Genomic DNA, 11790 nt, shown 5'->3' on the forward strand with positions numbered 1-11790 from the left:
ATGATTTCACATCCAAGTATGTAGCACTTCATATACTGTATATATAAACATTTTAAATGGAGTGGTATCGGCCGATACTGCACAGCCAGGTATCGGGGCCAAAAATGGTATAGGTGCAACACTACTAAAAAGTGAGAAAATAATCCAGAAATAGAATAGTTTTGTCAAAAAAAACTAAAATATATATTTTTTATACTCCGCAACAAGGAAAAAGCGGAAGTACTGTAAACGGTACTGTACTGTAACATGTTCGGATGTTCAAAATGCCCGCCCCCCCCGGATCAGGTCAAGATTCAGAGCCCACCATTTGATTGACAGACCATTCCTTTCAGTAAAAGCAAAGGCAATTGCAAAAGACAAAGACAATAAAAAGCTAAATAGAAAAGGCAAAGAAAAAAATTGCCCTTGTTTGTTTGTATTGTTAAAAGGTGACACTTAAACTAGAGCTGAAACGAATACTCGAGCAAATCGAGTTTAAAAACTGATCTGAGTAATTTTATTCACCTCGACGAATCGTTTATTTTTGCCACCTCTAATCATCACATTTTGCCCGGACTCCTTTTAATACGGGACAACGCACTGACGTCACGTGCGTAGAAGAAGAAGCAATAAAAAAAAAAAAATACCTGGCTGTCTACAAGCCAACAAGCTGTTTGGGAGGCATGCACGGAGAAAACCTTTCCTCACTCACAATCATAAACGCAAACGTCTGGAGTTCGCCAAGCGGTATTGGGGCTTCAACTGGGACCGTGTGCTTTGGTCAGATGAGACCTTGAGCTTTTTGGCAACAAACACTCTAAGTGGGTCTGGCGTGCCACGAAAGATGCGCATGAAAAGCACCTCATAGTACCCACTGTGAAGTATGGAGGTGGGTCAGTGATGCTGTGGGGCTGTTTCGCTTCCAAAGGCCCTGGGAAGCTTGTTAGGGTGCATGGCATCATGAATGCTTTGAAATACCAGGACATTTTAAATCAAAATCTGTTGCCCTCTGCCCGAAAGTTAAAGATGGGTCGTCACTGGGTCTTTCAGCAAGACAATGACCCTAAACATATGGCCAAATCTACACAGAAATGGTTCACCAGACACAAAATCAAGCTCCTCCCATGGCCATCTCAGTCCCCACACCTCAACCCCATTGAAAACCTGTGGGGTGAGCTGAAGAGGAGAGTACAGAGGAGAGGACCCAGGTCTCTGGATGATTTAGAGAGATTCTGCAAAGAGGAATGGCTGAAGATCCCCCTTTCTGTCTTTTCTCATCTTGTGAAACATTATAGGAGAAGATTAGGTGCTGTTTTGTTGGCAAAAGCGGGTTGTACAAAGTATTAACACCAGGGGTGCTAATAATTGTGACACACATTATTTGATGTCAAATAATTATTTCTTTATGTGGGATTTTTTCCCCACTGAATAAATGCACTTGTATTGAAGGTTGGATTTTTCTCTTTTTTTCCATTAAGATCCCATATTATTTAGAAAAAAATTATTAGAAGCTAAAAAACACATAATTATTATAAATCCAATAATTATGTAGGGCACTGTATTATGCACTAAAATGCATGTTTATATGATGGCGATTTTTGCTCGTTTGCAAAAAAAAAAAAAAAAAAAAAAAAGCATTAAATGTATTGAATCGGATCGAAAATCATACCGAACCGTGACTTAACTGTATCGTTGCATCCCTATGGAACACCATTGCAGAAGCTATGAGGGGAAATGCTTAAGTTATTAACTGCAATTGTATTTTTTATTTCTTGAAAAACACATTTTACTTATTCTGTGTTTCTGTGCGGTATTAATATTGTTGTCTTTTACTTAAGAGGCATGGTCTATTGTTTTTAGTTGTGATTTTTTAGCACGTTTAAATGGGTGTACTTGATCTATTAATATATACTGTATTCTCATTGTGTTATTGTAAATTGGTTTTTAAAAAATTGGGGGGGGGGCACAATAATATCGCAATCATTTATGAGATAATTATCGCACACTAAAATTTGTTATCGTGACAGGCCTAGCAACAAGCACTGCTTCTTTTAAAGCGGCATTTGTAACTGGTAGCCATCTTGGGAAGGGTGACAAGTGGTTGGAAACTAAATCTCAAAGAGTACATATTGCGCAGCATCAGTGTGTTATTATTTAGTTTTAGCCGATGCCTGCATATTAATGGAGTATCTAGGCCCCTTCTGATACTAGTGTTGGTGCAACACTAACAGATACCTATTATTCAAAAACTTTAATTCGTGAGCGAGAAACCCGTCATCCATTTTGTTGAACACTTAAAGCTTTATTGTCTTCACCTCTGCTAATCCTTTTGCCTTGTAGACTACTAATACAAAACCCTAGGCTTCCCCACACGCAGTTTTCACATATTTACCAAATCTGATGTGACTAAACATACTGTATAATCACAGGGCTTCATAAAACATATATTTGTAAAAATCACTGCAGAAGGAAGTGCTAACGAGTCAGAGTAGAAAGCCTCCAACTTTCAGGGGGAAGGGAAAGAAATAACCACCATCTGGGGTTTAGTCATGGTAATGCCAGTGGCTGGGGCTCACTGACGGGGAAAGTGCTAGAGACAGAATAGGATAGGGCATAGGTTCTGTTAAAGGCTTAGCAGACAAGTGGTGGCATAACGTCTGGACATGGAAGCGAGGTGGATTGATGCAAGGCTCTAGAGATGACAAAACATCAGCCAAATTATAAAGCATTTTGTGGACACAAATATGAAGGCACCGTCAAAAGAAGTTTGTTTAAAGTCTGTAGTAATGTATTATACAATCCCCTTATTTTCTGTTATACACGATCAAAAGTTAAATCACGTTATTGTTCCTGACCATAACCTGATAAAGGGAAGACAAACCAACAATCACAATAGCAGTGGTAGACTGGACCGCTTGTCTACATTCCAAGTATGGAACATAAGTCTAAAACGACAACAAAAAGGGGTCAATTGTTGAATAGGTTTTAAGTTTTATCGATTTTCTAATATCCAACAAAGACTATAAACGGAATTTATTTTTCAGTGTTTATGAAGTCTCTCTGAACACCTGTCCAAAAAGGTTTTGAAATGTTGTCATTTATCATCACTAGCGCAATTGTCGTGCTTCCAAAAAAGTAACTGTCTACTAGATGCCAACCTGCAGGCATTTGCAAAATGAGGAAATGTGTTGACAAAACTCTTTCAAAACACTGAAGCACATTTTGCCACAGAGAAACAGTTTTTTAACTCTGCTGTCCATTTCTCTCTTGCACGACTATGTCATGTTAACAAAAACAGAGGAGAACAGGAGTCCAAAAAAAACTTTTCAGGATCACTACAAGGGACACACATTATAACACAATATTGACACCATGCGGTCAGATCTGAATAAAATCACTTAAACCCCATTGTGTGACAACTGACTTACACCTATGGATACGTGAATGCAGATGGGAGCCAACTCACACAACCAAAGGAACAAACAAACAAATAGAACTTTGACAAATAACATCCTGTTAACTTGTTTTTGATTATTAATGTGTTTAAACAAGACTCAAACTAACTGATACAAATTTACAATTTAAACCATGAAAACAGATAAGGTACAGGTATAGGTAAATGACAGTTCCAAGTGTGTCACTTAACACTACCAGTGACCAAACCGGCTTCACCTGTTACTGGTATGCGGCGTTAAATTTAACTCAGTTTCCTTTTACAGGGGAACATCTATTAAACTTCACAATTAGGAAAGCCAAAATCACTAAAACAAATGTTGCATGACTTTGTCCAAGTTTTGTATGATTAGTTTTTAGTCGAGTATTCTGTGACTACCAGAAAAAGGTGATCGTGATGGATAATGTAAACTTAGGAATGAACCACTAACAAAAAAACATCTGGATGAGTCCCTGTTTTTATCAAAGTTGGTGACCAACAAATAATGTCTACATTTCCAAAACCAAACCCTTTGGCCGAGGCATGGGACCCTGGTAAAGTAAGTGGTTTTCAACATAAAACATTTCCCTGCAGTCAAAGCAGCAGGCAAAACGTACACTATGGTTAAAAAGAAAGTTTTCAAATTTAGAGAATGTGAGACATGATAAAACATTCAAGGAACTTTATGATGTAGATCAGTTGTTCTTAAAATTTTGACACTAAAAGTATACCACCTGCAAAAATATTTGGATCACCAGGTACCACCAAGATGAACATTGAACTACAGTTCCACTGTAGGCCCAAGTGTTTTTGTTTACTTTTGGATGTCCTCAAATCGCCCTTAAATACTCTTACGTGTCGAAAAAGTATACTTAACGATTCCAAATATTACACGTACAATACATATTATTTGAATAGATGTCTGACTAAATGATTGATTACAAATGTATTTTATTAAATTATAAACTTACACCCCAAATAGTTACTGAGCTATGCCCCCTCCACAAAAAAAAAAAAAAAAAAGATTATTATTATACTTACAGTATTAGTAATAGTGGTGACCACACATACTTTATAGCCTTGTTAAATGCAGAGACCACATTACCCAGCTGAATATTGGTATTATGGCCCTGGTTTTCCAAATCCGCTTTTACTGAAGTTACTCTTTCAAATGTGTGTGTGTTTTTCTATTTTTTTTTTTTTTTTTTTTTTTTTTAATACTGGCGGGATTCAAAAAGTCTACTTTCAAGGCCCTTCTGTGAGAAAAAGAACACTTAAAAGATAGTTAATTGAGCTGGACCGCCTGTGTTACAAGAGATACTGAGCAAATGAGGGAGAATGGGGCAATGAAAACATTTTCAAAACATGTTTGCCCATTTTCAGGTGGCAGGTTCACCAATGGGCAATTACTCATTGTAACTTTTCTTTTTTATCAACTTGTACATATCTTGCCTCTATTTGGTTAAAATTTCAACTTGTCTTCTCATTTTATTTATTATTAAATACATTTTCACTGTTGGAGATTATTGCGAAGAATACCTCCGTATTCTTTGCTTTAAAAGTTTGCCATGGGTTAAGTTTGCAGTTTAATATTCACTTTAAGTTGAGAATTTTCTCCAACGTCCATTTCTTATAATATCTTCTTCACACAACTCCCCTCTTCCTTCAAATGTTATCAAAAACAATTAAGTTTTTCTGATGGTGACAGTTCTTACTCTGAAATGGTTAAATTCAATTTCCATAGGAAACATTGCATCTACTGTCAAACATCCATCATGGAAAGCTGAATACAAATATATTATTTATTCAAAATTTTAGAAGTTAATCCATTAATATTTCTGGTATTTGTTTACGCTGTCTTTAATAGGAGTGGGAACATCTTGGTACCTCACGATACAATACAATTTGCAATACAAAGCTCACGATAACGATGATCTGACGATATGGCAAAACAATGATTATTGATACATTGGTCAGAAAATCATTATAGGATATTCTACAAACAACTAATAAACAGAAAAACAAGCTTCTGCTGTGAATTTGAATGAGTTTATCACTAGTAGACGTCCAATCCATTTGAACTGGGAGGCATTCGCTGCCACCCCTCCCACTTCAAACGGATTGAACGTCGATGGCCTTCAGTGGCAGCCAATGAGGTAACTTTGGGCCATTTAAGATCATTTTCCTGTTGATTTTCAGTTACTCCCCGTTAATTTTGGGATATTTTATGGGTCACTTCATGTTTATTTTGCGTTACAGAACAGGAAGTGACCTGGGAATCACCCAAATAAATAGGCAGTGACTCAAACTCAACAGGAAATGACCTGTAAATGCCCTAAAATGAACAGCAAGTGACCTGTAAATGCCCCGGAAATCAGACCGAATGACTGTGAATGCTCTGGTTTTGAATAAACAAAAGTTCCCAGTCTAATTGGATTGGGCGTCGAGCACCGTCAATGGCAGCCTTAGTTAACAGACACTATTATGGTGGAAGATTTTTTTGCCTGGTACACCAGACTCACCGCTGTTCCAGCCACCACTCAGCGGATACAATTTCCAGGGCGGAGCAAGCCACAGCAAACAGACAGCGGAGTGGACCAATCAGCAACGGGCAGTCGTGACGTTAGTAAAACGACGAGGGCAGGACGAGGGACTTGCGCGCGGAAGTAAACATACGAGGAGAGCGGAGTTTATTCAACATGGCTAGCGCGAGACAGACTGTTGTCAATGACTCGTGTCGATGTGATTTTGCTAATTTAAAATTGATTTTACCGTGGATTGGAACACATTCTCGGCTCTCCTGTTCACCATCTGTGTTGTTGTGGAGACGACTTCCGACGCGCAAGAGTGACGTTGCTCGTTAAGAACACGTCACGCAAATAAACGAATCTTATTTGTCGATTGATTTTGTACCTGCTCGAGAGGCCGTTAATGGGCTGGTTCCCAGACTTTTCTCTCAGTCTTTGAAAAATACAGGGAGAACAGTCTGGCCGTGCCAGGCAAGAAGATTTTGGCAGCAACTTGTTGGTTCCGTTTAACTTAAAAAAAAAAAAATTAAAAAAAAAAAAACCTTGACTCCTTTTTAAAACGACATCTCGATTCTTGGCAGGAGCATATCGATAACCTTTTGGGATACAAAGTATCACGATATATCACCATTTCGATATTTTGTCACACCCCTAGTCTTTAAAGTATCTAAAACAAACATTCCAGAGATGGCCACACAAATGACTAAGGAAGTCACATCAGCACCCTGTAGGAGCTGACTCGATAGAGACGCCTTAGTTCTGACATTTCAATGACGTATCTTGAGTTTAGACATCAAAGGATGAAACACCTACAGCGATCACAATGGGGGGGCAATACTGTGGGCTTGAGGGATACGCGTACGAATTGTGAGTCACAGTGACGAGAAGCGAATGACCAAACTGAGCGTTCCTTCAAAGAAGTTTAAAGCAACGATACACACTCTTTATTAAACCAATTCAAACGATGTCGGATCCCACATTTAAGTTTAACAACAAAGCAAAGCCTCGACACCCCCATTAGCTATTGTCTCCACTCTGGTGGGCGTGGGATGACTGGACAATAAATGCAATTGATGTTGTTGATTACAATTTATTCAAACCATACAATCACATTTCCACCATTTCGATTAACTCACCGCACAACAATCGAGACACATAAGTGACGGCCATTGCGCCCTTTAATGGAAAAACTGTCCAAATCAAGTTCTATCGTATGCATTAGTACATATTGTGTTCGAGCGCTCAAAGCGCGATCGGCAAGCACACTTTGAAGCATTTCTCTTCCTCCCAAACGGGGGGAGCAAACAATACCCGAGAAGCATCTGCGTCTCGCTCCTGGGGCCAGATGGCTCTCGAATGCAAGACAATAAAAAGTCCCAAACCCACGCCGTGAACTTCACTTTTTGTCACAAACAACAAGACCAGAATACACTTGTTCCCAATTGTGGTTTTCACACTTTCAAAGCAAACCTGACAATATTAGTTCCACTTTTTTTTCCCAACTTGGAAAAAACGAACTCATGCTAGATTCGAGAGATTTCTGTATAAAAAAATGACAATTTGATTATTACAATCATTGAACCACAAGAACGATGATGAACTGTTGGAATATCAATTGTAGTTGCTATGAACACCCACCGATTAAATGACAGCGACACGTAACTTCGTAACTCATTACCACAAACACTCCTTATATTCAGCTTCCATATATCAATCCTGACCTGTCCTCTCCGGTGACCTTTAGTCAGTAATAATTTAAGTTGTAGCGTGGCTAATAAGTTAGCGGTGTAGTGCTAACCTTAACGGGTGGAAGTTAAGGAACAGTTAAGGTGACTCGAAGCTGAGCACTTCAGCAGCGAGAAAACACACAAAAGCTGACACAAACACTACTTTATTTCCACAACCATGGACAACCGTGTTAGTGGAGTGAACACACGTTTTCATTTACCTCTATTTCAAAGTCAGGAAGGTTGAACGCTGCCCTGAACAGCGAACAGAAGTGGGCGATGGCGGGGACTTCCCACCAAGACTGGACTTCTTCCACAGAAACTGTACATCCCTGGGACATTTTCGGCCTGGAGAAATGATGTGGCGTTTGCTTCTCACATTAGAGAGCGGTCAAAGGTTTAAAAGTTCACTTGTGCCCAAACTTGCTCGATTATTCCAACACGACGTTCAGCCATGTCTGTTCGCCGGGCACTTCAATCTGTTTCAATCAGGAGGAGTGGAGGTGAACAGATGGGCCGGGCTATACCATTATTCGTCAGATAGGGGAGTACGCATACGTAGGCTTAAAGTTACTACTACAGTACTAATCAACAAAGCAAACTGCCTGTTGTCTCTAATAGCACACTATCTTAACATGTGTAACTTGTGTTTTATTTAATCTTGGCAGTTGAACATACGCATAAATGTTTTTAAATAGCAATTGGTCTTGATTGTGAGACCTTCGTTTAGAGGTGATGTTTTCAATGGTGAAATAACGATTAAAGCGTCAATAATTGGTTTGTGTCAAGTAATTGTCTCTGAGTTTAATTAGAAATCATTGATTGTTTGTTTTCCTTTATGTGAATTCACACAATTAGTTGTACAGCAAAAATGTGGACAACTAACTTCAAGACTGACATCCACAAAAGCAATGTTACAAACGGCATGTTACAAAACATTCATTTGATCACATTTGGATTTAGTCAAGATTTAAAGGATTTTGTCATTACACAACATCGAGGCTCCCCCTATCGTACAAAGTACAAATTGCATATATTTATGAAATTCACTGAAGTACGACTGTTGAGATTCCCAGTTAGTTACTAAAAAACAACCACTCTCGCTTAATTTGTACAGCTATTATTAGAATTTCAATTTATTTGCCAAAAATATGAATAGGCCACCCGATTGTTTATGTATCCTGACGTAGAAAGACGTAGGCTACCGGGAAGAACTTTCAGTACATGGCAGAAGACACACGTTAAACAACCTGCAAGTCTCTCAGCGTCTAGAACATTGTTTTTACCTTGGATCAAGAGCTACTGAATTCTAGTCACCAAGCAGTATCCTCTTTCTTTGAGGCCAGCAGTAGTCATATAACATTTTGTAATTAAAAGTATGACCTGCTGATGGCGCAGGAGGAGCCCAGTTATCATGAAGACTTCCTGTAATGTCATGCTAAACACCAACATGGTGCCCTGGGTCGATTCTAAAAATATCTCATTCTGGAAAATTGTAACTTCCTAGGAAAGTTTTAAAAGGAATCATTCGAACAATTTAAACACTTGCAAAGGCTTACATAAATAACATGTTGCAGAGTAATATTTATACACTGCTGGCCAAAAGTATTGGCACCCCTGCAATTCTGTCAGATAATGCTCAATTTCTCCCAGAAAATGATTGCAATTACAAATGTTTTGGAAGTAATATCTTCATTTATTTTGCTTGCAATGAAAAAAACACAAAAGAGAATGGGGGAAAAAATAAATCATTATCATTTTACACAAAACTCCAAAAATGGGCCGGACAAAAGTATTGGCACCCTTTGAAAAATCATGTGATGCTTCCCTAATTTATGTAATTAACAGCACCTGTTACTTACCTGTGGCACATAACAGGTGGTGGCAATAACTAAATCACACTTGCAATCAGTTGAAATAGATTAAAGTTGACTCAACCTCTGTCCCGTGTGCTTGTGTGTACCGCATTGAGCATGGAGAAAAGGAAGAGGACTTGTCTGAGGACTTGAGAAGCTAAATTGTGAGGAAGCATGGTTAATCTCAAGGCTACAATTCCATCTCCAAAGACCTGAATGTTCCTGTGTCTACCGTGCACAGTTTCATCAATAGGTGTAAGATTTGTGAGAGATTTCATTGAAAGATTGTGCGGATGGTGGATAAAGAACCTCGACTAGCATCCAAACAAGTTCAAGCTTTCCTGCAGTCCGAGGGTACAACAGTGTCAACCCGTACTATCCGTCGGCGTCTGAATGAAAAGGGACTCTATGGTAGGATACCCAGGAAGAACCCACTTCTGACCCAGAGACATAAAAATGCCAGGCTGGAGTTTCCCAAAATTTACCTGAGAAAGCCAAAAATGTTTTGGAAGTATCTTCTCTGGTCAGATGAGACAAAAGTAGAGCTTTTTGGGAAAAGGCATCAACATAGAGTTTACAGGGAAAAAACAAGGCCTTCAAAGAACACGGTCCCCACAGTCAAACATGGCGGAGGTTCCCTGATGTTTTGGGGTTGCTCTGTTGCCTCTGGCACTGGACCGCTTGACCGTGTGCATGGCATTATGAAGTCTGAAGACTACCAACAAATTTTGCAGCATAATGTAGGGCCCATTGTGAGAAAGCTGGGTCTCCCTCAGAGGTCATGGGTCCTCCAGCAGGACAATGATGCAAAACATACTTTAAAAAGCACTAGAAAATGGTTTGAGAGAAAATACTGGAGACCTCTAAAGTGGCCAGCAATGAGTCCAGACCTGAATCCCATAGAACACCTGTGGAGATATCTGAAAATGGCAGTTTGGAGAAGGCACCCTTCAAATCTCAAGAGACCTGCAGCAGTTGGCCGAAGAAGAATGGTCTAATATTCCAGCAGAGCATTGTAAGAATCTCATTGATGGATACCGAAAGCAGTTGTTTGCAGTGATTTTGTCTAGAGGTTGTGCTACCAAGTATTAAGCTGAGGGTGCCAATACTTTTGTCCAGCCCGTTTTTGGAGTTTTGTGTAAAATGATAATGATTTAAGTTTTTTCCATTCTCTTTTGTGTTTTTACATTGCAAGCAAAATAAATGAAGATATTACTACCAAAGCATTTGTAATTGCATTCATTTTCTGGGAGAAATTGAGCATTATCTGACAGAATTGCAGGGGTGCCAATACTTTTGGCCAGCATTGTATATCTACCCTAGACTAGTAAATCATACGTGTTAATTAATAAAAATGGAAAAAACTAGTGACATGAGCTGTATATTTACATACAATTGTTGGATATAGGGTATTGCAAAAGATGTAAGAATATGATTGAGAAGAAACTGATGGACATCCATTGTACAGTAACTGTTACAACATAATGACTGGCCAATTGAAAGTATTTCACCTCTTACTCATTTAAAGCCAACCATCAATTGGAAAACCTGACAATTATTTAATGGTCTTAAAGGGCCACAGCAGCTGTGCACAGTAACAATGCTCGTTGCCATTCGAGTTATTACCATGGCCGCAATTCTTATTTTTGCTCCTTGGGATCATCTTTCCTAAAAGAAGGATACTTGGTAATAGAGCAATATGGAAAACATTAAAATCCAGTACGGTTCTAAAAATATCTAAGGCATAGGTTAGACAGGTGAAAAACTACAAATCAAATCAAATTACCTTGAGCGAAGACATCATTGGGAGAAGCATTTATTTAATCAGGAGGAATCAAGAGATAATGGGGAGGAATAGTTTTAGAACAACGATTGGTTTCTGTGTTAGTAACATGTTCATGACAAATATTTCCTGTTTTTGTGAGTGGAATTTTTCAGAAACACCCCCGTCATAAAGCTGTAGGTGCGGACTCAACACCCTTCATATTGGCCTTGTTTTTAACTTGGTAATATACAGTATTTCAGTCTGGGAACATTTGTGTTGGCTGAGGCTGAGCTATTATGTAATGAAGAGGCCAATAAAGGGTTCATTAAAATGCCTAAACCCATCTTGGTCTTTGCTTTTCACATCTATTAAAACATTCACGTTAAGAGTGAAATGTCAATATGTGATGATATTAGTTGGCTCAACAGGTACCTGTCTGTATTTCAGTACTGTTAATGCTGTAGCTGGGGCTGTGTGGTCCACAGTCATCATGAGAGGGAGG

At 38.9% G+C, this 11790-nt stretch overlaps 1 protein-coding gene across 2 annotated transcripts in view; it reads right to left on the bottom strand.

The window, feature by feature from the left end:
- Positions 1 to 9069, bottom strand: part of LOC130916212 (chromatin remodeling regulator CECR2) — a 62668-nt gene extending 53599 nt beyond the window's left edge. Inside the window, exons 1-2 of one of the 2 annotated variants that reach the window (XM_057836731.1) lie at positions 8954 to 9069; positions 7889 to 8146 (exon numbers count right to left, since the gene is read on the bottom strand). In XM_057836731.1, coding sequence (XP_057692714.1) covers positions 7889 to 8008 — 120 coding nt within the window. In that variant the 5' untranslated portion in view covers positions 8009 to 8146; positions 8954 to 9069. Of the gene's footprint in view, positions 1 to 7888; positions 8171 to 8953 lie in introns of those variants that run through there. The other variant, XM_057836732.1, reaches the window with a different exon arrangement.
- Positions 9070 to 11790: the final 2721 nt, after the last annotated feature.

This window comes from Corythoichthys intestinalis, chromosome 5 (genome assembly GCF_030265065.1).
Source record: "Corythoichthys intestinalis isolate RoL2023-P3 chromosome 5, ASM3026506v1, whole genome shotgun sequence".
Classification (NCBI taxonomy): domain Eukaryota; kingdom Metazoa; phylum Chordata; class Actinopteri; order Syngnathiformes; family Syngnathidae; genus Corythoichthys; species Corythoichthys intestinalis.